Below are 23861 nucleotides of genomic sequence, written 5' to 3' on the forward strand. Positions count from 1 at the left end.
AAGGTATTGACACGTCTCATTACTTAGGGTCGAGGCCGGCGACGGCCACGTCGACTCCGGTGAAGGCAGTCGATGATTGGGTCTTCCAATCTCCACCGCCCACGTGTCTGATTGATTGACCCAAATTTTCCTTTCCCCTCTTCTGAAACCGCATTCCATTTTCGACCAACTGACTCGACCGGCCACGCCGATTGCAAACGGCTCTCCAAATGTTTTGACTTTTTCTAAAAAATAATTATTTATAAACTCAGCGTTTAATTTTAAAATATTAGTTTAAAAGCTTATAATATTTATTTTAATTTTTCATTAACACTTTTTAAATTATAAAATTGTTAGAATGTATATACTATATAACCTTTTCATTTCATTTCAACAAACTTTTTATTTTAAAAATAGTTTTAAAACAATTATAAAAGTTAAAAATAAAAGTAGAAGATAAAAAGTAAAGTTTATATATATATATATATATATAGTTTGCGAAAATAAATACGAAAATAGCATCTAAAAATAAACGTTTTGTTAAAATAATAAATATATAAAATAATGATGAAGTTGAGAAATGTTAGAATATGATGAGCAAACACTTATTTTAATGCATTATAAAGGGATATGACAATTAATGTCTTATTTTTCTTCTTGAAATCTAATTTTTATTTGTAGTCATGAACTTGGAAATTGTCTTAATATATATAATCATAGTTTCCGATTTTAAAAAAAAAAAAAAAAAGTCAGGATAGGCAATGGGGTAATTAAAAACAAGATAATGGGATTTTACATAGGTAGCTAAGCATAATGAAATGGCTAATTTAATTACAACAAAAACACGTAGGATTAATTAATTTGATGGGATTAATAGGTTGGATGGAATTGTGTTCATGAAGCCGAGTGATCCAAGAAGAGAATGGGTTGATCCTCTTGGGCATGGGCATGGGCATGTCGTTGGTGCTTCTTCAGAGGAGGCAAGGCGGATTTGTTACGCTTCTTCTTCTCGTAAGCGATTCCTCTGGCTTTAGCCTGCGAGTCTCTAACTTCCCTTAAGTAGAGCCTGACGGCTCGGCTGCCAAAGGGGTTGGTCTCCGGGTGGCCACCGTTCTCCTCAAATGCAGCGCGGAGGCGGCCGATGAGTGCGTCGAGGCTGCCCCAGGCCTGTCGAAGTGGGCAGGGGCAGGGCACAGGTGGGTGTGGGTGGCCGAAGAAGGGGCAGCAAGAGGTGTGGACCTTGGTCTTTCCGAACTGGTCCAGGTAGCGGAGGAACTCCAGAATATGAGCTCCGCTGCAGCGGGAGAGTGTGAGTGGAGGGCGGTGGTTCTTTAGGTACTGCCCGAAGGTGTTCCAGTCTCGCCGCTTCTGTGACTCGTACCTGTGTTGGTTACAATTAAAAGGCCAACTTGAATTAATAATAATAATAAAAAAAAAAAAAAAAAAAATTGGTGTATAATTTGCAGAAAAGCAATGAGAAGCAAGCACCTGGTGGGTGCAGGTGGGTGTGGAGATGGAACCAAGAGAGGATAGTGGAGGTGGTTGTCGGAGGAAGCTTCCAAAGGCAACATGATTGGGTATTGATATAAAAGTGTGTAGTTAATAATATGAAGTGAAAATTGTGAAGGAGGGCAGGAAGGGAGGTAGTTAGAGAAGGAAGGGAGGAACAATAAGGTGGGAAGAAGGGAGAAAGGGAGTGGAAGAATATATAAAGGGGAAGAGAGAGATGGTGAGCGACAGAGAGGGCCTATGGAACAAAACCAAGCAAGTGTGATCACAATTTGAATATCATTTCCAAACCTCATTACTAACTTCAGTATTCCACAAACTTTATTATATTTCTCTCAAAGCACTCACTCAGATTCTATACTATCACATCTCTTTTTCTTACTTTTACTTTCCTCTCACTTTCTAATGCCTCATCTTAATTTTCCTTTTCCTTTTCCTTTTTTTTTTTTGTTTAAAAATAAAAAAATTTCCATCAAATCCTCCCAATTTCAAATAAATGAATAAAATAAAATATTGCACCAATTCATATAACTATTTTTTTTTTTTTAAATTTAAATTTTAAAAAATCGTGTGGATGGAGCATCCTATTATATTTTTACTGCTTATTCCATCTCAATATTCTAAAAATAATTAAATATTTTTAAAACCTATATAATTAATAACTAAAACAATCGAGTATTTTGGAAAAAGAGTTAGTGGAGAGTTGAGTTGGTTAGGCTTTTATTTTTTTTTTTGGAAGATGTATGATGCTGTTGGAGACTGGAAAGAGGAGAGATATTCTAAGAGGAATTCCCGAAAAAGATAAGCAGAAGAAGACGAGTTGGAGATGGAAATTTGGAAGGGGAGATTGGGAAATTTGGGGCAGAATAAGGCGTAAAAAGCACCATTTTCCGCCGGTGGGATGGAAAGTTTTCATCTGCCGTGGGATCGTGGTGGATGTGACTACTAAGCTTTCCGTGGCAGTTCGATGGGACGGGAATGGCTCCAAAATTTCGCGTAAATCCCCAACTACAGGTCACATCACTTCAATTTCTTACTCACTTTACTGTTCATTGCGTATTTCCAAATCAATTAATTACCCAACCAATACAATTTCCCCCACACCCTAATTTTTCTATCAAATCATGTCCATTCCAATTATATTCTTACATTTTCTATATATATATAGTAATACATGGTGTGTTCTTTAATGTGAGGAAGAAGCAGTAATCGTAGTTCTTGAGAAAAGTGCCATAGTTAGAACACAAGCTATGAATGTGGCCCAGATACTTAACATCTTGACACACAGTGGTACTATATAGTACTAGACAATGGTCTTTTCTTCTGCAACAACATCAGAATTTACCAATAAAAATGAAGTTTTCAATAATAAATATTGGCTGTAAGAGGTGGGGGTGGGCTAGCAAGAGCCAGGAGTTAGCAAAAATGAGGAGAGATGGAAAATCAAGCAACAAGGTAGAAGAAAAAAAGACAGAATAGAGTGATGGAGTGGAGGCTTACTTTTTTTTTTTTTTTTTTTTAAATTGTTTATGGGGTTGGCAGAGTGTTGTTTGTCTGCCTCTTTTGTAGTTTGGCGCCCAAGATGGGGTAAATACAGGCAATGTTAGGTCTTTTCTGTATGTCAAATCTTCCAGTCCTTTCGTATTTCCCTTTCCACCACTGCTTTAGATTTCATCAATCATCCAAATCCACCTCCTTCTCACCATTTATTGGATCCCTCAATTCGCTTCTTTTCTTTTCCTCTTTTTAAGTTGATTTGTTTTTTGATCTTTTTGTTTAGAGTGTTCGTCTTTTTAACAAAAACACATAATGGTTGTCTGAGAGGATGTGATTTCTGGACTTGTCTTTGGATTTATACAAAAATATCAGGAAAAATAAGTGCAGATAGATATTTCAGAGTTTTTTATAATTTGTTCTGTAGGAGGGATTGATTTTGTTTTTAGAATAATTGAAGGTGATGTGATTTGAAAGCCATGCACCTGTGCTTTGTGATTTCAAATTCTCTCAATATTTACAAGAAATACAATCACAGCCTTTGAAACATTTCTCTAAGAGACAATAGAAACCTGTTTTCTTATTGAACACACACGTCCACATGCCCAAAAATCATTAACTAACAAACTCAAATTCCACAAAGACGTTTGCTTTGGAGGAGGAACTTTGGTTCATGAAGAGAGTAGGAAGGATGACAGAGGACAAAAATATAGTTCATTGAAGATCTATCTGATTGAGTAAGACCAAAGCTCCCTGGCTTATCCAGCAGCTATAAGTTCCAAATCCAAAAATGTCCCATAAGAGGAAAGATGAACACCACTCATGACTCATGACTCATGTGACCTCTTGACTTGATTAATGTATTGCCAGCATGAGCATGGTGGCTAGCTGCTTACCGAGTTAGTAAACCAAAATTAACCGATGTCACTCAATGCTCTGTCCTGTAACTTTCACTTCTTGTTGAGAAGGTTTGCCAAGTTCCGCAGATCCTCAAATGCATGCATTGTTTCTGCATCGAAGCCTCCTGCAAACTGCACCCGGGGAAAGGAAAATCAGCAAAACCATATGTCCGTTTTCCTGAAGAAAAATGCAGTGAGAAGGAATGCTTACCTGATGAATTCTAAACGCATATCTCACTCCTTGAAGAAGCATGTAATCCATCGCGGGATCTTTCTCTGATGAACTCTTTGACTGAAGCTCCATTGCTACTCTCTTCATGTACATCTTAGCCAACTTCACCGAACCCAACTTTATCTACAACATACAGTTCAATTTTGGTTCGTTCAGATACACTTAGACTACGGTTGTTATTTAGAAATTATCCAGCAAAAATAGGGCAGCGTGTTCTTGAACCCAACTCTTAATCTACAACATTGAGCTCAAAAGTGCTCTTCCTAAGGCATATGACATGTTATGAAGTTTTACCCTGCTTATGATCCCATTGTCGAGCATCCAATCTATGGGAATTTGAAACTCTTTGCAATTTCGCATCAATGATTCTCTCATCCGGAGAAGGTTGTAACTACTACGCTCCATCCTGATTGCATAAAGACATTGTTTAGCCTAATTGACTTCAAGGAAAACAAACCAAGTCAATATATGGAAAGGAAGCTTTAGGTCCTTACTTCTCTGATAAAGTAACCATTTTCTTCAGAGCAATTTCACAAGGCAATCGGGGATCATCTTTGTAGGCTGAGATTTCACACTCCAATTTCTTTAGATCTCTGTACCCAAACGCTGCTTCTCGCAATGTGTCGGCCTTTCTCTCTGGCCAATCAAAGTGCTTCAGAACTGCCCTTTCATCCACCTTTGAGGATATTAATCGTCAGCAAAGTAATCAACTCTTTAACAAAATGATTTATAGGATGTTCATAGAAATATCAACCTACAGCATGCATTCTTTTACTTGTTTCTCCTTTTAAGTTCAAATTCTTTCTATTATGTCTGAATCAGATGCACTAAATTTAAGAGAAATGAAGGAATACCAGAAAGCAAAGTTCATCATCAAGCCACTTCACAAATGCCACTACATCTTCAATCTTCAGATAAACTGCATTGTTGACCTCTCTTATCAGTGAATTTACAAACTCTCCCTGGGTCTCAATATCTGCCTTTATCTGTAAAAGTATGAAACATCATTTATGTCTTCTAGTAAGAGAACTTCGATCAGAAAGGAAGATGATATGGCCGAGAACTTACAGCAAGCAAATGGGATGAGCGATTCTCAATTTCCCCAATCATGCTGCTTCGGACATTTGAAACATCTGGAACATTGCATATGGCTCCATTGGAAGAATCTTTTCTAGAATCTCTCTTCATAAGTGAATGGTAGAATTCAACCACTTGTGGAGCTCGTTGCACCATTCCCGTGGAGCTCCTCGCAGCGAACTTTGGAAGAAGAGGAGGGGGTGGAGGAGGCGGCGGCAGAGGTGGTGGGACTCGACCTGTGTTTTCTTCTTTAGGTTCACTAGAAATGGAGCAGGAAGGCCTTGGAGGGGGATTCGGTATGCGCAAGGCTCGTTTCTCCACATCTAAAGAGGCAAAATTCCTGTTAGTTTCATGACTATTTTCCAAAATATGAGGCCTTTGAATAACGCCCAAATCATATTTCTGAGAGGAAAGAGGATCTGCTTCTTTTTCCAACTCTTTTGCACATATGAAGCCATCCGATTGCCTCCTCTTGTTTGGCTCCAATTCTTCAGGCCAGCATTTGGCTCCACTAATGGAGTGTCTTCTTCTGGGGCTTCTTTCTTCCTCTGTATCAACCCAATTTTTGCCTAAAAGACTATCATTATTATCCGAGCAGTCTAAGTTAGACAAGTCCTCATCAGTAATAGGCCATTTCTTCAACTTCTTAATTGCGTTTATTCTCTTTGCATTATTGTAATCCATGTGCTCCTTCTGGCTGGATAGTGATCCAACAGGTTCACTAGTCCTCTCCATTGCCTGAGGGCTGGATGGGCTATCAGAATTTGCTGAGGGGCACGAGTTGCGAAGCTCACTCCTCAAACAGGAATTGACCCACCTAAGGTATGCAAGTTCCTCAACCTCATTTAATCTGCTCATCTGCAGACCTTCAACTTGCTTGCACAAATCTTCATTTGTGTGTCTCAGCAAAGATGCCTCTGCTTTAATCTTTGCAACAGCTTCGCTCTAGTAGTAATAACAAGCACAAAAAAAAAAAAAAAAAAAAAAAAAAAAAAAAAACATGATGCAGCTGAGGTACATGTTTTACATGTTTCGTAAACATTAAGAGAAAAAACTGCCCATCCAACACAAACATCACAATGTTACCTACCTCAGAATTCTTTGCTAGACAAGCGAGCTCAGATTCCACAGAAGAAAGCCTGCAAGCAAGATTCCTCTTCTGGAGCTGAAGTTCCTTATTCAAGCGTCTCAACTCAACAACTTCCACTTCCACGTTTAGAGGTGCAGTCTGCGGCTCTTCTGGCTTCTCAGAGATTGATGATGCAGCTACTAATTGCTCGGACAGGGCTCTTCTATCTTCTTCCAATAGACTAAATTTCTGAGTAAGACCCTCTAGTTCAGCTTTCTTTTCCTCAAGCTCCCTCTCGAGTTCAAAATTTCTAGTATTCCGCTGAAGTTCTGCAAGTTCGTTCTGAAGTTCGAATTCCCTCTGCTTGGATTCGTTAAGCAAACTTCTGAGTTGATCGAGCTCAACGAACAAATCTCGAGAAGATTGTCTGCGGTGGGTCTGATACGACTGTGGATGAACTTGAGCGGGATTTGGCGAACAGGTTAAATCCCCAATAAGCGAACGCTTGATGCGAGTATGAGAAGGAACAGACTTCTCCTTCTGATTTACCAAATTCGAGCTGGTGAGTGGTGCTTTCTTGGATTGAAGATTGCTCTGCGCCTTAGTTTTCTTGTCTGTGGAGAAACCTTTCACAATGTGCGAACCCCAGGAAGAAGCAGCCCTCAATTTGGAACCATTTCCACTGCCTCCTTTGGTATACTGATTTTGATCAGCAAACCTAGATGGTTTGCCTCTGTTTTCTGCTGGGTTATCCTCCTTCATTCTGAATGAACCTTAAGAAACAAAGACGGAGACAAGAATGGTTCCGTTGGAGAAACAGCCAAGTGAAACTTCATGACAATTTCTCCAGTTCCATTGTCGGAAATACAAACATGAAATGCTTCGAACAGTGGAGGTGGAGCCAAAGGGACAGAGATTGTTATTATTATTATTATTATGGCGGAGAAGAAAGGTTCGTGTGGGATAGACTAATTGGGAGCTCCAAGTCCGAGAAACATAGGGGAGGAGGGAGAAAGGAGTAAGATTGGGGGAGAAAGATGGCAGCTTTCTCTTTATGCCTTTAGTTTTGAAAATTTGAAATTTGAATTGTGTGTTATGTTTGAGCATCCGTTGGGTAATATCGAGGCCAGGGAGGGCAGAATGCAACGGTCATATTACTTCTCTGGGTTTGCACCTTCTTTATTAAATACTCCACATCCGTTTTGTAGTTCACTACCAATTGTTAGTTTCTTTAATGGCTCCGTTTGTTTTGTACTATTGAAGCAAATTTTGTTTTTCAAACCCTTCCTCACTCTTTTTCCTTCCCCGCAAAACTCACAACCACGTAACCATGATCATATTTCACAGTGAAACCTGAACCTTCACGGGAGAAGAGAGTCAAGTGTGATTAAGCGAAGCTCCTTCTCCTCTCCTTTTTTTTTTTTTTTTGACCTTTATCAAAGAAAAGAAGAATCTTCAATCAAATCATAATCAACTCTCATTGATCCTTTCTAAATTATAAGGAGAAAGACAAAAGCGAAAATCAAAATTTAATCCATAAATTGAAACATTAAATAGAGTAAAAAACGTCATTTAAGTTTGGTAATCTTTACTGTTGCCTTACAAGGTTGACCTCAATCCAACTAACCCATGACCTAGTTCTCATCTTTGCTACTTTTTGGGCTATCAATATGTAGCTGAGAGGCCAACACAAATTGAATCAATTTGGCCCATTACAGATTGTGGGTCAAACTATCCCAAATTGAATTGATATGGCCCATCATAGCTAGTGGGTCAATCTATGTAGCTTGGGCTCTAATATTGTTGGCCACCCCAGTTTATTTTTAATATCTTTTTTGTACAGCGCATTTTTTATTTTCATGAAAGCATATATGTTTAAAAACAAACGAAGGTGGTTAGTTGGGGAAACTGACCTAATTATTTGTCTTATTGAAGATGTAATATAATATGGTGTCCCTTCTAAGCACCTTAGCTTTGACTCCATCTACCACCCCACACCAAAACCCACCACCTTCAAATATTAATTTCAACAAAATTCCCCAATTTTCAATTTTCTTTTTTTTTTCTTTCTTTTTTCCTTTTACACCTTTACTTCCATCATTTTTCAATAATCCATAATCAACAAGTAGATCTAAATCATCTGCTTAGAATACATACTCAACAATTACTAACCTTAATTAAGCTTTAATTTAACGTATAAGACTCTTTCATAATTAATCTTTTTTATTAATTAACGACACTTAATATATCTAATTAAATACTCATAATTGTCCTGACTTAAATAGTAATTAGGAATCTTTCATTAATGAGAATTACTCACTTAAAATAGTTTAGTTAGTTGAATAATTAATGTGTAACACATAATATCCTATAACATATATTTTTACAACATAAATATAGTTTAATTGGTTGAGACACACATATTATAAATTAAAATATCGAACTTTCCCCTATTATTTAACAACAAAAAATTCATTGTAAAGGTCAACTAAGAAATTGTATGCATTATATCCCATACCAAACTCTTTTTTTATATAACCATACGCGATATAATTATTAAATCAAAGAAGCTAGGCAATATAAATAAATATAAAAATAATCCTAAAGAATTAAAATAAGATTAAAATCAACATTATTTACAAATAATTGGACTAAAAATAAGCAGACGGCGGTTTTAGTCACCAAAATTTCAAAGAAAATGACCATTAACCCCACCCACCTAAGGGCTGCTCTCATCTCTTTAATTATTCGATACAAATTATTATTATTATTATTATAATATTATAAAAATACAAGTGTTCCACACCATGATTTGATTTAAAAATTAGCATAGTTTATAAATTTGTAGCAATATAATTCATTTTTAAAATCTCTCTTATTTATTTTATTCGACTTTTCCTGTGCATGCAAACTCATGACCACAACTAATCAAAACATTAGACCACTAATTTAATGTTTAGTATTAATAGTGTTTAATTAATAATTTTAAAACTTTATATTTTCTTTATTTTTATTAATATAGTAGAATTACTAGTTCAATCCAAAATAAATTGCCTAACTTATTTTTGTTTGATAGTATTTATGAAAAAAAAATTCAAGTTTCTAAAGTCAACTTGCATAAAGAGACTAAACCTTATCTAAATATCGTATTTTTTTTTTTAATTAAAAATAAGAAGAAAAAAAAAAAAGACATGGTAAAACTCATCCCAACCAGTAAAGCTTAGATTCTTGCGTGTTTTAGTATTTGGACTAATCCAAATTTACCATAACATTACTTTTCTTAAAAAATATTATAAATATATAAATTTTACTCTTTAACATTAATTAATATATAAATTATTTTACAAAATAATATCCAAAATGGAATATAAGATTTTAAAAAGTGGTCTAAACATAATAATAATAATAATAAAAAAGATATAGTGGGTGGAGTAAAATTTAAGTAAAGACATAGGAATCCTTTCTTAGGTATAATTAAAACCAACTCATAAAGCCCATTAAAAATAACTCTATATTTTAAATATTGTTTAAGAGTTGTAGTCTAAAAGCGACATGTGGCCATGAAAATCAGGCAAATTAAGAAAATTGGGGGCATGTTCTTGCTTTCAATTGAAATAAAGTGAGGGAAATAAATAAATTATTTAAATAGTTTAAACTAAAAAATTTCCCATTTTAATTTTAAAAAATAAAAATTTCACCTTCCTTATTCCACCTTAGTCTTTACCCTCGATTATCACATTGAAAAAAAAAAAAAAAAAATCGATTAGTTTCTTGATCGGAAAAATTTATTGTTGGAATTGGGTTGACATGTCATGTGGCTCGAGTTTCAAGAGTTGTTATACCCGAATACATAGAAAATTCATTTCTACCATATGGACTACATCACCTTTTTTAACAATAAATTTAATTGAAGAATTTTATTAATTGAGTATTAACGTTCCAACAAAAATCTAAAATCCATTTTTTCTTAAATCAACCTTTATAACCTTAATTTAAAAACAAGCATTGGATTATACTTCACAAATATTATTTATAGCTCATGAGCATATTTTAAAATTAAAATGGACAAATGGCAAAAGGGCAATTTTATTAAAAAAATTTAATAATAAAGTAGAAAATTGAGTCACTCTGTCAACAACGTGCAAATACAGAATACCAAACAATTAAAATAATAGTCCAAATGTCAACTATAGTTTTCAGCGTCAAAAAATAAAATAAAAATTAATTAATTAGAACTGGCAACCATATTATTGTTTTTGTCACACCCCATCAAATGAAATAACTTTCATTTCCAAAATTATTAAATGCTACTGAGTTCTTTTTTTTACGAAAAATAAATCTTCGATCCATTTTATTTCGTAATATATTGTCTATGTTAGAAGTAAAAAAAAAAAAGAAAAAAAAAAAGACTTTTCATCGATTCTCCCTTTCTCGAACCTTATCGAGTTGATAAAATTAATAAAATTAATTATTTCCTTGATGTTACTTTGCATAATTTAAAAAAAAATTACATACAAAAGTCAAGAGATGAATAGTAAAAAATAGACATTTCTTCAACATGATTTAAAAAAAAAAAAAAAAAAGTTTATTTTTGACAAAATTATTTCAAATCCCAAGGTAACGTCCATTGCCCATTATGTTGGTTTGTTTGGTAATTTTGAGAAAGACAGGCATATGAATTTCGTAAGTAATTTAATGCATTTAGAAGGGTACCATATTTGAACATTATGAATATTTAAATATGAAATGGAATAATAGCAACTGCTATTCATCGGTTACGACTAATCTTCCATCACCGTCACTATCAACCAAGAGGCCAATGTTATTTAAAATACAAGTAAAATAGAATAATTAGATAAAAATTAATAAATAAAAAAAAAAGTAAGAATAACCATACTTTTTTTTCGATGAAGGTTTAAAATGAGATTTAATAATATAAAACGAGTATATTATAGGAGTTGACATATTGATTCCACCCCAAAAATAGAAGTTTAAATTTCTCACTTTTAAACTTAAAAAAAATATGTCAGGTTATATCCTAAAATAAAATTGAGAAAAAATTAAATATGATTTTTGTTGGAATTTTTTCATTCCATTCATAACTTTTAAAACAAAATCATTTCGATAGGTTTAATGGTATGTTTGCAAAGTACTTACATTACGTACTTCATTGATGTTCGCGAGAAGAATTGAGTCATTAGATTTAATTTCAATTGACAAAAGAGTTATTTAACGAAACATATGTCATTTAAGATTGTATGCGATAGACAGGCACTCATACCACATATCACTGATTATCTAATGCGACTCATACGAGACTATAATGCGACTCATACGAGACTATGGGGGCAACAAAGACGTATTGGATGGGAGAGTAATGATAAGTAGAGAGAATGAAAAGCATTGGCAGGGGGGATAGAAGTTTAGAATTTGAGGAGAGAGACAGGCAATGAATGGGTATTCAAAATTGATATAGCTGTGTGCGTGTAATTGGCGTACCCAGAGAACCAACCCCCCACCCTTCCCTTACACAAACGCATCTCCCCCAGATCAAGATCATTGGGTGTCTGATATATTCCCCTGTCCGTTTCTTGTTGAAAATTCGACGCAAATGTTTGGACTCTCTTCTTCCCCCCCAACGCCCACCCACCTTCCAAACTATATTAGTAGGTTTGTATGGACGGATGCACGCTTTTCTCCGCCTTTTTTTCAACTCCTTCTCTTTTCTTCCTCCAAACGCTCCCCGCCCCCCTCCCTTCCCCTTCCCCTATTTCTCTTTCTACCCTTTCAAGCTTTCCCCCCTCTTCCTTTCTACTCAATTTCCCACCCCTTTTTTCATGTGGGGTTTCCCCCAACGCGCTGACCCTCTGACTTCTTTTTCCTTTTCTACGATCATTTCATTTCCCCGTTCTATACCATCTTCTGCCTCTATTCTTCAGGATCTCCTCTCCTTCTTCTCTGGTGGGTTCTTCTCCCTTTTCTATCTATGCCTCCCTACCTCCTTCTAACGTCTTTTCTTTACCTGTTTCGCACACTTCCTTTGTTGATTACCATTTTTTTGCTTCTTTGATTGTTTCTCGATGTAATTTTCCATGGGTGGCATGGATCTCATGACCAAATTTCCCTTTTTTCTTTATTCTATTTCATGTCTATTATCGTTCCATTGACTTTTTTTTGTGCCTCACATCCTTTTGTGTATTGACAATTGACTCTTCGTTTCTGGATTTTATTTCTCGGGTAAAAAAGTGTGTGTATGTCTGTGTGTCTGAAAATGTCGTGTTAGCTGATTTGGTCATTGGGTTTTGCTTCCAGACATGGCTCTTGAATTACCGTAGTTTCTCCTCTACGAACTCATAATTTAAAATTCATCGGTCGCTTCTAACTTGAGTTTTCTTTTAAACAATTCTCTTGCAAGTGGTAAACTATAAGCAACGAGGTTTGACCATTCGTCCAGTATGATTGATTATTCTTTTCTGTTTTGTTGCAGGTCATCATAACTCATATCGAATTAATATCGAAGGCTAGATAGAATCTAGTTGTTCTTGGTGGTCGGGTTGCAGGCCGAGGATTGCTCTTCAAATCATCGGTCATTTAATTGAAGAAACTGGCAAATGCTAAATTTCGGCAGAAACAGAACCCAACAAAGGTCCACCAGATCTCTAGCATTAGGAGGTAACTTCTGGAAAACAAACTAGGGAAGATGTTCATCTATCAGATCATCTTGATAATAATTTTGAACCAAGAACAAATAATTGTTTCATGAGCAGTCTCTCAAACAAGCACAGTTTTCTAGGATTTATTATTTGGACTCTCAATTTTGACTTTCTTATAGGTATGGATTATCCAGATCCCAAAAAGAAAAACAACTTTGTGGGAAAAATTATCCTGGCCGCCACCCTCACAGCTTTATGCATTATCATGCTCAAGCAATCACCGGCTTTCAGTGCCCCAAGCCAGGTATCTCCTTCACCTTCTGCTTAGCTCTTTAGTCTATTTGTTAGCAGTTTAGATGGCCATGTTGATTGTCCTAATTCTTGTGATAACTGTTCATCTGAACCTGTTTGGCTCCTGAATGTTGCAAATTCTGAATTCTTTTCAGAACAAAGTGGTTTTCTATATGAAAAAGGATTAGTAGTGAGTCAAAATTGTTCTAAAATGTTACTTTTCTTCAGTTTGGGCTGCGTGAGCCGGGGGTAACTCATGTTCTAGTAACAGGAGGTGCTGGATACATTGGTTCACATGCTACACTAAGACTCCTTAAGGACAATTATCGTGTAACCATAGTGGTAAATCTCCTGACAGTTCTCAACTTCTCCTTATATGCCTTTTTCTTCTCTCCTCTGTATTAACCATTCTAACTTTTAATAGGATAACCTGTCACGAGGAAATCTCGGTGCCGTGAAGGTTCTGCAAGAACTATTTCCAGAACCTGGGAGGCTTCAATTCATTTATGCCGACTTGGGAGACCCCAAATCTGTACTGTCTTCACATATTCTGTTTAAGTGTTTCTTGAGAACGTTAGGATCAACTCTAAAAGTGAATGTTTGTATTCAGGTTAACAAGATATTTTCAGAGAATGCTTTTGATGCTGTCATGCATTTTGCTGCTGTTGCTTATGTTGGTGAGAGTACCGTTCATCCACTGAAGTAAGCATTCTTTCTTGAAGAACTCTTTTTCTTTTCTTTTGCAAGAATTGTCTGCTGGAAAAGAAAAGCATATTGATTATAACGTTTTCTTTTAATGTAGGTATTATCACAATATTACATCAAATACACTGACAGTTCTAGAAGCAATGGCGGCCCATGGTGTGAAGAAATTGATATATTCTAGTACATGTGCCACATATGGTGAACCGGAAAAAATGCCAATCACTGAAGAAACTCCACAAGTATTTTACTTGAACCTTCTGTAAATGATTGTGTTTTTATTCAAAATACTGAAACTTGAGTCCTTTATGAGCTTCAACTAACATTGATATGGTTGCCTGCAGCTCCCTATCAATCCTTACGGGAAAGCCAAGAAGATGGCAGAGGATATCATTAAAGATTTTTCCAAAACTTCAAAAATGGCAGTCATGATCTTGCGGTTGGTATTATTAATCTTAACCGCTTGTTGAACACTTTTTTTTATCAGCTTGTCTTTATGAAACTTGTGTTCGTTCTCAGAGCTTTATTTTTTCTAATTATTATCACAGCTTACAAGTTTTGTTTCTGGGTATGTTTAAAACTTCAGATACTTCAATGTGATTGGATCAGACCCAGAGGGTAGGTTAGGTGAAGCTCCTAGACCAGAGCTTCGTGAGCAGGGACGAATTTCAGGTGCTTGCTTTGATGCAGCTCGCGGCATTATTCCTGGACTTAAGGTATGATTATCCTCTTTTTCGCCTGAAACGGCCTGCTTCATACTTACATAAAAATTTCCTTTCTTTTCAGTTTTCATCTTTGTTTGCCTTTAATAAACATTAAAGTTGAAATATTGTAGGTTAGAGGAACAGATTACACTACACATGATGGAACTTGCGTCCGGGATTACATCGATGTCACTGATCTGGTTGATGCTCATGTGAAAGCTCTTGCAAAGGCAGAGGCTGGAAAAGTTGGAATATATAATGTTGGCACTGGAAAAGGTTTGCTCATCTCAAAATATGAAGGAAAAAAAAAAAAAAAACATACACTTCAACTACATTCCTCACAGCTCAGAGTTGTTTTTTGGTGTTTTAATCAGGTAGATCAGTTAAGGAGTTCGTAGAAGCGTGCAAGAAGGCAACTGGGGTTAAAATCAAAGTCGATTACCTTGACCGTCGACCGGGCGATTATGCAGAAGTCTATAGTGACCCAACAAAGATAAATAAGGAACTCAACTGGACAGCTCAGTATACAGATCTTGAACAAAGCTTAAAGGTAGCGTGGAGATGGCAAAAGTCACATCTTAAAGGCTATGGAAGCTCCTGAATGGCTCTCCATGAATGAAAGAAGGATTTAACTCTTTGAGGTATTAACTTCAGCTGTGCTTCTGTTGCTACTTCAGCAGATGGATTGGGAGCAGAGTGGTCGGATTTTTTTTTTTCTTTTTTTGTATCCAAATTTTACCTTTACATGAAGTTACATTCGATGCCCTTACATTATTATTATGCAGTAGTTTTAGGAAACAGTTCGTTTGTCACATGAATTTGAAACGATGTAGTTGAAAATAATGGGATGTCTGTGCAGAAATTGCCCTTCTTTGTCACCTGTTCCCTCTGCCATCAACATCATCATCTGTTTGAGATTGTAATACTAGATTGTGCAATGAATGCGTTAAGTATGCCTAACGGAAAAATGAAATATGAGTTTTGGATCTGTTTTGCACTTGTTGGTCGTGAATGAAGGAAAATAAGCCATTTGCATGTATTCATGTCCTGAAAGGAGTTATCTGAACTAAATAAGCTTATGGTTTGGTTGATCATCGAAGACTCCATATGTTAAATCCACAAGACTCCATATGTTAAATCCACAAGACTCCACTTGGTATCCGAATGAATTTAAAAACCAAGCACACCCTCTATTCTGCTACACTGAGATTATAGCTCATTATTAACTTCAGAATGAAGCCTGCGGTCTGATATTAAACTCTGTGGTTATAACCTGCAACTTCTGTTTCTCTATTTGTTCTCTCTTGCAATTTGGCACAATATCAAACAATGAAACTTAAAGGGCAGTCGTTTACACTCATTCCAACCCAAGGACAAATGAAAATGCTTAAGTCAAATAATCATGTATCACATCTATGAAGCTCAATACAAAATGACCAGAATCAAGCTTTATAACTTCTACTGTCAAACATTTTGTTCGATTTGGTATTTAATAGCCGAATAATTTGAGCAAAATCAACAGCCCCAATTAACAGTAAATGGCCGCGGGGTGAAGACTGTCGTTTAACACTAGCAAACATTGTTCATCTCCTTTTCAAAAGCAGCAAGGGCTCACTAAACAACAGACTGGACAGCTCTATCAAAGTTCTCTTCAGCAGCCGAGATGCGTTTAACAAGCAAGTGGTCTGGATGCGAAAGTTTCAATTGGCTGAAAATTTGTGGCAAGTATGTTAGCAGCCATGGTAAGAAAGAAAAATTCTAATCCAACTTGTGGATGAATTCAACTGTTCAGGTAGTTTTTATCAACAGGCAAATTCTCCATAATAGCTTAAAATAAAAACACAACTTATTTCCAGGAAAGCATTAAATGTGAAGACAGGAGTCAGGACAAGGACAAAATAAATTTCTCAAAACCGAAGATGTTAAATGAGCATAACAAGACCTACGGTACCATATAGGAATCTAAAATATCAAACTCCTCATTAAAGCCCCTTCTAAAGTGTCAAAAAGAAATGTTTTACTTTAAAATACTACTCTCAGAAAGTCATTCCAACCTCACTTTAAACTGTCTATAATTTAAGAGATCATAGAAATACCATCACTTTCTTAAAACTACCCTCAACCCCCAATTCCCACAAAGATGCAGACTACAGAACAGCATTGCAACCCAACAACCAGAGAGAGAGAGAGAGAGAGAGAGAGAGCAATATTAGCAGAAAAGATTTCTGGCCATGGATCACTATCCATTACCTGAGAAAACGAGAAGTTGGTTTGCCAAGGTGAAGACTGCATACAACTAGATTGGCCAGAGTTTCTGGCTCTTTTGCATCCTGTGGAGAACATGAAAGCAACTTCTTATCTACAATTAGAAATTTATAGAAAATATTTGCATCCTTCGTTGTCCTGAAAACTTTCAATCTGTCTTAAGTTTGATCATCTTGGAATTCATTGAAGAAAACTATGTTACAAAAGATGTTCAGTGTAGGGACTTTTTTTTTCTGGCTTAGTCTTTCGTTGTGCCAATTTAATCTTGATCCCCTCAGATAAGCAGTTTCTGTTATACAATATAAGTAATCAAGTGCACGCTGATTAAAAAATTACCTTGTTCAATGCTTCAAGAAGAAGTGTCTCTGCTTCATCAAAGTTTCCCATATGCATGCAGCAGACGGCCCTTCCATTCAAAATCAAGCTTGTCATGGAATACTTTTCAGAGAAATCTTGGAAGATGAGATATGCTTCCTGTATTTTGGAACCACCCTGGTCAAGTAAAAAAATTACAAAATAATAAGATTACCTTCAAAAGTCTAGTGTCCCTTCGTTCAGTGTAAAGGAAAAAAATGCTATAAGCTACAAACCACTGCCAGATTTAACCAAGCATTTGCAAGTTGTGTTAATGTGTGATCCTCATCAGTCTGTTGCATGACTCTCAGCTGTCTCTCTGCATAATCTGACCTGTGCATCTTAAGAAATATTTGAACATTCAAAGCATGCCTGCAAGGAAAAAAACAAAATCAGGCTTGAGCCAATTACATTATTATTATTTGTTAGGAATCACGACCCTCCACGAATGGTATGATATTGTCCACTTTGAGCAAAAGCTCTCATGGCTTCATTGAGCCAATCACATTATACATGTCCAGTCTCACAAATATCTCCCCTAAATCAACTATTTGAATCTACATTAGGCACTTAAGATGATAAAACACGCAGTGAGAAACAGAAAAGTTAAATTACAAATTGTCTCTTTCATTCATGAAACTTCAGTTTCAATTACACTCTCCTTAATTTCAGTTTTGATTCTAATAAATTTCCATCATTGATATCATTAATTAAATGTAGATGTGACATGCTTGGACAATTAACTTTTGGATTGCTAGGTCTTGTTATCTTACTGGTAAAGCATTCAAACTGAGACTTACAATTCCATGGTTCCTCCAGCATTTGTGTGTTTCAGGGCTTCATTATAATCTTGCTCGTGCATGAATATGATTCCTGCAATTAGCCTCAAAGTAGGATTGTTTCCAATGGCTGTATCTGATAACCATTCATGTAGGCTTGCAATGGTAGATTCCTACAATGTTCAATTAATTAATCAGTAAAGATACTTCAATGACTCTGATCTTGTGAATAAGAAACCGGATTCATTCCTTTTTGAAAGTGATTTATCGTTCAATACTAGGTGTCAAATCTGAAATCTTTTAAGTTGGTTTGAACTGCTTAACATATTCACACGTTAGATGACTTTTAATATCGATCCAATTATGCAGGAATTTTTATTATGAAACGCTAAAAACTCCGTTCACTGCCACAATATGAATTGGCTCCCTATCCTCATTCATCCACACCCCCCAAAGAAAAGGCACCAAACGTCACTAGCCAATAAATGGAGTCACCAACATCGAATTCCCAGTAAACGCTTCTTGAGACTTTTAGCATGTCACCCCAGATCAATGTCAAATATGGTCTAAATTTATAGAATGAAGTAACACGGCATAGAAATGTGTGACCCAAAATTATAATCGAAATTCTATGAATTCCAGAAAGAATTTATATTCCAAACGAACATAATCAGCTAAAAAGGATGTAGATCCACGAATGAAACCTTGCTGCTGGGATCAGACAGATAAAGAGCGAGCAATTTGACGGCTTGGAGAGGCGTGGGGGCGGATGAGTCGATCTCGCTAACCACTAGCTGAAAGAGTACGCACAGAGTATCAAATCAAGTTGAAAGCAATCACCAATATACTTTACAACCACACTAATGTGCACGAACAGACCTGATAGCTGCCAAGGGCAATGTAAGAGCGGTAAACAATGGAATCCCTCTCAATTGCATCATCGGGGGAGAGATTGGGGAGATTACTGTTGTTAATGGCGGCCTGATACGCTCCCAAATAGAAATGATTTCTGAGATTGAACAAATGATCCGGTGCTGCCATGCTTTCACTCTTCCTTCTTCGTCCAAGCTCCTTCTAGATCTGAATCTAGCAGCCTTGAGGGATACAGAGAGAAGACCGACTAAGCAATTGAACAAATTTGGGAAAATCAACGAGTAAAAAATAAACAAAATAAAAAGAAAAAAATAATAAATAAAAAAGTAATGGAAGCAAATTATATTGAACTATGCATGCGGGTATGGACTTGGGCTGGTGGGCCGACAATTTTGTGTTCGGCCCATTGTTTGTTTCTGTTTCTTTGTTTTTTTTTTTTTTTTTTCTTTTTTCTCGAAGAGCAAATTTGAAAGAAAACAAACAATTTGGCTCCAATTTCTAAAACCCTAGGCTCTTCTCCCTCACTCCCGCTCGATTCGTTTCTTCTTGCTGGAGTTCTTGCTGAAGAAGCTCTGGATTGTATCTCAGTTGAGGGAATCTAAATTCTGGCACAATGTCGATGTCTAAGAGCTCCAAGATGCTCCAGTACGTTAATTATCGGATGAGGGTCACGATTCAAGATGGGCGCCAATTGGTGGGCAAGTTCATGGCTTTCGATCGGCATATGAACCTCGTCCTCGGCGACTGCGAGGAGTTCCGTAAGCTTCCGCCGGCTAAGGGTAAAAAGACTAATGAGGAACGTGACGAACGTCGTACCCTTGGCCTCGTTCTTCTACGCGGCGAAGAGGTAATTTCCATGACAGTTGAGGGTCCACCGCCTGCTGAAGAGTCCCGTGCTAAAGCCGTCAATGCTGCTGCTATGGCTGGGCCTGGTATTGGCCGTGCCGCTGGGAGAGGTATCCCGACTGCTCCTCTTGTTCAAGCTCAGCCTGGTCTTGCTGGACCAGTTCGTGGAGTGGGCGGACCCGCTCCGGGGATGATGCAGCCTCAAATCTCTCGCCCGCCAGTACCTCAGCTTTCGGCTCCGCCGATGTCATATCCGGCTGCCCCCGTTATCCGTCCACCTGGTCAGATGCCGATGTTTCCAGGGCAAGGTCCACCTCCGGTTGGGAGAGGTATGCCTCCACCTCAATTCTCGGCAGCGAGACCAGGGGGAGCCCCTCCACAACCATTCCCAGGTCCTCCTCAATTTGCGCAGAGACCAATGGGACCTCCACCAACAGGGCAAGTGATGAGGGGACCGCCACCTCCACCCAGGCCTGGAATGGCACCTCCCCCGCCTCGACCTGGGATGCCTCCTCCGCCTGGTGGCGCAGTTCCTGTTTACGGACCACCTCGTCCTGGCATGCCGCCTCCGCCCAACCCACAAAATCAGCAGCAAAATCAACAGCAATAGTGCTGGTATGTCTTTTATCTTTGAAAGTCAGTAGCGTTACCCCTCTATTGTCCAATTCTTCGTTTTAGCTATCACAACGAAACTTGCGATCATTGAAGTCAAGTATACCGATATGCTCTGTCTCTAGTAATTTACCAATTAAGGATGCATCTGATTAAGATTTAAGAGCACTATATTTAGAAAGGATCGCATTTGAATATATTAGCCATTATTTTATGGCTGCTGCTTATAGTTAGTGACTGCCTCTGAAGGTTGCCACTTTAACATGTTCAGCTACTGCTGGCTTGTTGACAGACACCCTTTTTGCAACAAGGATTTTGTTCTAACGTATCTCCGAAATTAGTTTCTCTGGCAAGGATAAGTTCATCTGAATTAATCATTTTTGGCTACTTTGCGCTAGAGAAGCTTTAGGATTTTCCAAGGGAAGTCTGGGGAACAGTGTTGAGGTGGAGAAGCTTTATTGTCTTAATGGGTTCATCTTTTAATTATTTATTTTCTTCAATTTACAAACCAAGATTAGAACTTTTTTTTATTTCACTTTAAAGGAACGGATGTCTCGTCATTCCCTTGTGTTAGTTTTTCTGACATTATCCTCCTCTTGGGAGTCTATTTTAGGTGGTTCAGTTCTAGAATTTTCCCTTGAGAACCCAATGAGACCTAGCAGTACCCTATCTCTATTGTATTTATTTGGTTAAATAACACATCTGGCACGTACTTTTCTGTTGAGTAACAATTTAGTCCATGAAATTTTGATGATTCTGTTCAACTATTAACAAATATACTGTACATAATAACTGCTGAAGGATTTGTCCGATGCCAACTTGTCTAATTGGTTTTATAAATCAAACAGATTATGCATTAAAATTGACCCATCAACTCGGATTAGTCCTTTTTTTTTTTTTTTTTTTTTTTTGTTAATAACACCTGTGACTCCAATTAGGAAGGTTTTTTGTAATCCCCTTGGGTTGTTTTATTAGTAGAGAATAAAAACACTCACCCTATCTGCTTGAATAACGCTTGATGCCAAAAGTTTGATGCAGCAATGTTTCACTGACAACAAACCTAGAAACAATGCGTAGATGAAAAGATGTAGTAAGCTGAGAAGAAAGTTACATAATATATATTTTTTTTTCTTTCTTTCATTTTTTATTTGAAACTTTGTGTAATAAAATTATCCAAAAAAGGAAAAGGGACATCCCAGGGGCAAAGGATGGAGGAAAACCCCTGCCAGAACACAGCTATCTTAAAAGATACATCAAATCTTCTTCCCTGTCCCACTTTTTGTCATTGTCGTGTCTTTTTTTGTTCAGGCGTTAGGATACTGTTGCTTGTTTTTTTGCACTTATATAGCTTCTCATGGTAGGTTTTTTCTTCATTGCTTTGTGATTAGGATATGATTGCTTTTCTGGTTCCTAAATAAGTTATGATATTTTTAAGAATGCCAAAGTGGGTCTGTAGGAAAAACTCAACATTCTTGAGGTTTCTTCCAAGTTCCCTGACAGATCCTTCAACAGGCAAACACTTTTTGTTACATCAAAGAAAGATTTTTACAATGAAGATTAAATGGTTTGACTGAATGTTCCTACAAATAATCAGCGTGACTTACGTTTTCCAAGTTGCGACTATAAACATCCTTCTCGAATGGAAATCTGCAAGGGTATTGTTATTTTGTTTTGTATTGCATGAATATTCCTTCAAGAAGTTGTTTATTTCTCAGCTTCATAGTTCATAGATATCCCTTGTTTTCGATGAGGTTGGGATTTTCCAGGCATCGAAAGTAAGGATGCTTCAGTGGGAGATCTTGTTCTTTTTAATATTTCTGCAATCACATTTCTATTGATATTTTCCCCTAATTTCCACAATTGAGTCATTGACTCAGAAAATTAGTTACGAACTTAAATTGTATGGTTTTATTGATAAGGATCAGAGATGTCCATGGGGCGGGGATGGGGAAGCTTTCCCCGTCCCCATTCTTGTCACCTATTTCATTCCTTATGCCCGTGAAAATTTTCATTTATTTTTTTGCAAGAATCAGGGCGAGGAATTTGCTGGGTTGGGTTCTCCTAGTAATTTTTTTCCGTTTATTAAAAAAATTGTAAAAAAATCTAATAAATCCTAATAGATGGTAGATGTGAATATAATCCACTCCTTGGCCTATTTATCTAACGGTAAAAAATGTTCTCCACTCCTCCCCCCATTCCCTGTCTAAATGGGGAATCCCCTCCCCGTTTGGGCCCCTCGGGTAAAATGGACACCTCTAATAAGGATGGAAAAGACACTAATAATCGTGTATTTCTTGATTCCTTGATGACACTTTGAATTGTATGTTTAATTTATCACTTAGGGGAGCTGTCTCATTGGTTGCTCTGTGCTGAAACTGTTTGTTTTTCCGCTTTCTCTATCCCAGCAACCCTGTTGGTAAAATGTGCCCCCTGTTTACAAGATCTGAATGCTTTATAGGTATATTGGGGTAGTAAAGGCTGTTACCAGGTTGTTACCCAAGATGATTTTTCTGCAGGAATTTAGGGGAAATTTTTGTCATCTCAAGTTTTTGAATTTTTCTTAACAGCCATCTGAGATTCAACATTTCTCAATAACTCAGATCGGTATTTGTTGCAGACATACTTACATGTGAAGATCTGTGGAGACTTTCAGTGGATATTATCTTTTGTTGGTTCAACCTGCGTTTCACTAGCCAGGGGGATACAGCTTGGTTCATCTCTGTCTGAATTTGTGTTGATGCTGCTGTAGGATTCGACAATGTACTGTTATGAGCAAATTGTGGCCCTCATTTTGCAATTTAACAATTAGATGTAGTTCGAGTGCAGGATTTTAATGTGGGTTACCCATTCCTGATCGCCATGTCTCTAGGTAGATTCGCTTGCTCCCCTCTTTTTAATCTGTGTTAGGCATTATGTAGGTCTTTCAATTACTTGCGGACCTAAAACCCATATAATACGAACTGAAGGTTATGTATTTTAGGACCTCTATCCTGTTAAAAAGGAGAAAATCTATATACGACATTTTTTTCTCCTCTAAAACAAATGTAATGAAGATTGATTGAAGGATGGATTACAAAGGAGGAGGAAGAAGCAACATCTCAAGCCAGCCAAAGGATTTCTATGGGAAAAAAAGACCTTCCAATTAGCATGAATGAGAACCGTATCTTCAAAGTTTCTTTGACTCTATTAGTCTAAACTGTCTATATAACAATGGTAGTTTGCTCAATCCAAAATTTTCTTCCTTTGTCAGGGAGACAAATGCCATGAATGCTTGGATCAAACTATGCTCCACCTTTTGGGGGGCATATACCAACTAGGATCTAAGTTGTAAAAGGTATGGACATATTTTCACGCTATGTTTTGTCACTCTCTTTGCTCTGTGCCACCAGAAGTAGACATGAACAGGTCAGGATTCGTCTAGTGGACCCATATGCTTTGTTTTGTATGAATTCAAAATTCTGGGCTACACTCTCTTAGTTGTGTTCTGTTGTAAAAAATGCAAGCCCGGTGTTTGGAAACAAGT

The 23861-nt window shown here is 36.9% G+C and overlaps 5 protein-coding genes across 5 annotated transcripts; 2 read left to right on the top strand and 3 right to left on the bottom strand.

Moving 5' to 3' along the window:
* Positions 1–734: 734 nt before the first annotated feature.
* Positions 735–1624, bottom strand: LOC111782113 (protein LIGHT-DEPENDENT SHORT HYPOCOTYLS 4). The gene is made up of 2 exons (XM_023662910.2): positions 1468–1624; positions 735–1360 (listed from the first exon to the last, which is right to left on the bottom strand). Exons 1-2 carry the CDS (start codon positions 1548–1550, stop codon positions 874–876), a joined length of 570 nt encoding a protein of 189 aa, XP_023518678.2. The 5' UTR covers positions 1551–1624; the 3' UTR covers positions 735–873.
* Positions 1625–3682: 2058 nt separating this feature from the next.
* On the bottom strand, positions 3683–7162 carry LOC111782105 (protein CHUP1, chloroplastic). Its single transcript, XM_023662899.2, has 7 exons — positions 6281–7162; positions 5182–6135; positions 4968–5099; positions 4608–4789; positions 4408–4519; positions 4093–4236; positions 3683–4013 (listed from the first exon to the last, which is right to left on the bottom strand). The coding sequence occupies exons 1-7, from the start codon at positions 7019–7021 to the stop codon at positions 3933–3935; spliced, it is 2346 nt and encodes a 781-aa protein (XP_023518667.2). The 5' UTR covers positions 7022–7162; the 3' UTR covers positions 3683–3932.
* A 4820-nt stretch (positions 7163–11982) lies between these two features.
* On the top strand, positions 11983–15487 carry LOC111782198 (UDP-arabinose 4-epimerase 1). Its single transcript, XM_023663018.2, has 11 exons — positions 11983–12220; positions 12747–12931; positions 13092–13216; positions 13432–13545; positions 13628–13735; positions 13814–13905; positions 14006–14147; positions 14250–14344; positions 14492–14621; positions 14741–14885; positions 14984–15487. The coding sequence occupies exons 2-11, from the start codon at positions 12871–12873 to the stop codon at positions 15208–15210; spliced, it is 1239 nt and encodes a 412-aa protein (XP_023518786.1). The 5' UTR covers positions 11983–12220; positions 12747–12870; the 3' UTR covers positions 15211–15487.
* A 452-nt stretch (positions 15488–15939) lies between these two features.
* LOC111781405 (coatomer subunit epsilon-1) lies at positions 15940–19212 on the bottom strand. Its single transcript, XM_023661967.2, has 7 exons — positions 18887–19212; positions 18712–18801; positions 18029–18180; positions 17465–17600; positions 17211–17366; positions 16860–16939; positions 15940–16317 (listed from the first exon to the last, which is right to left on the bottom strand). The coding sequence occupies exons 1-7, from the start codon at positions 19046–19048 to the stop codon at positions 16224–16226; spliced, it is 870 nt and encodes a 289-aa protein (XP_023517735.2). The 5' UTR covers positions 19049–19212; the 3' UTR covers positions 15940–16223.
* Positions 19213–19363: 151 nt separating this feature from the next.
* LOC111781406 (uncharacterized) lies at positions 19364–23415 on the top strand. The gene is made up of 2 exons (XM_023661968.2): positions 19364–20341; positions 22956–23415. Exon 1 carries the CDS (start codon positions 19494–19496, stop codon positions 20334–20336), a length of 843 nt encoding a protein of 280 aa, XP_023517736.2. The 5' UTR covers positions 19364–19493; the 3' UTR covers positions 20337–20341; positions 22956–23415.
* Positions 23416–23861: the final 446 nt, after the last annotated feature.

The sequence above is a fragment of the Cucurbita pepo genome, chromosome 19 (genome assembly GCF_057944985.1).
Source record: "Cucurbita pepo subsp. pepo isolate OVF chromosome 19, ASM5794498v1, whole genome shotgun sequence".
In the NCBI taxonomy this organism is placed as follows: Eukaryota; Viridiplantae; Streptophyta; class Magnoliopsida; order Cucurbitales; family Cucurbitaceae; genus Cucurbita; species Cucurbita pepo.

What these genes read in the sequence shown, in the direction of transcription:
- LOC111782113 (XM_023662910.2), bottom strand. Translation starts at nt 1,550, where the DNA reads ATGTTGCCTTTGGAAGCTTCCTCCGACAACCACCTCCACTATCCTCTC. An exon ending in CACCCACCTGCACCCACCAG is followed by an intron (nt 1,361 to 1,467) that starts GTGCTTGCTTCT and finishes TAACCAACACAG; the next exon opens with GTACGAGTCACAGAAGCGGC.
- LOC111782105 (XM_023662899.2), bottom strand. Translation starts at nt 7,021, where the DNA reads ATGAAGGAGGATAACCCAGCAGAAAACAGAGGCAAACCATCTAGGTTT. An exon ending in GCTCATCCCATTTGCTTGCT is followed by an intron (nt 5,100 to 5,181) that starts GTAAGTTCTCGG and finishes ATACTTTTACAG; the next exon opens with ATAAAGGCAGATATTGAGAC. An exon ending in ATGATGAACTTTGCTTTCTG is followed by an intron (nt 4,790 to 4,967) that starts GTATTCCTTCAT and finishes ATATCCTCAAAG; the next exon opens with GTGGATGAAAGGGCAGTTCT.
- LOC111782198 (XM_023663018.2), top strand. Translation starts at nt 12,871, where the DNA reads ATGCTAAATTTCGGCAGAAACAGAACCCAACAAAGGTCCACCAGATCT. An exon ending in CTTTCAGTGCCCCAAGCCAG is followed by an intron (nt 13,217 to 13,431) that starts GTATCTCCTTCA and finishes ACTTTTCTTCAG; the next exon opens with TTTGGGCTGCGTGAGCCGGG. An exon ending in AGTACCGTTCATCCACTGAA is followed by an intron (nt 13,906 to 14,005) that starts GTAAGCATTCTT and finishes CTTTTAATGTAG; the next exon opens with GTATTATCACAATATTACAT.
- LOC111781405 (XM_023661967.2), bottom strand. Translation starts at nt 19,048, where the DNA reads ATGGCAGCACCGGATCATTTGTTCAATCTCAGAAATCATTTCTATTTG. An exon ending in TTGCCCTTGGCAGCTATCAG is followed by an intron (nt 18,802 to 18,886) that starts GTCTGTTCGTGC and finishes GTACTCTTTCAG; the next exon opens with CTAGTGGTTAGCGAGATCGA. An exon ending in CCAACTTCTCGTTTTCTCAG is followed by an intron (nt 16,318 to 16,859) that starts GTAATGGATAGT and finishes ACAAATTTTCAG; the next exon opens with CCAATTGAAACTTTCGCATC.
- LOC111781406 (XM_023661968.2), top strand. Translation starts at nt 19,494, where the DNA reads ATGTCGATGTCTAAGAGCTCCAAGATGCTCCAGTACGTTAATTATCGG.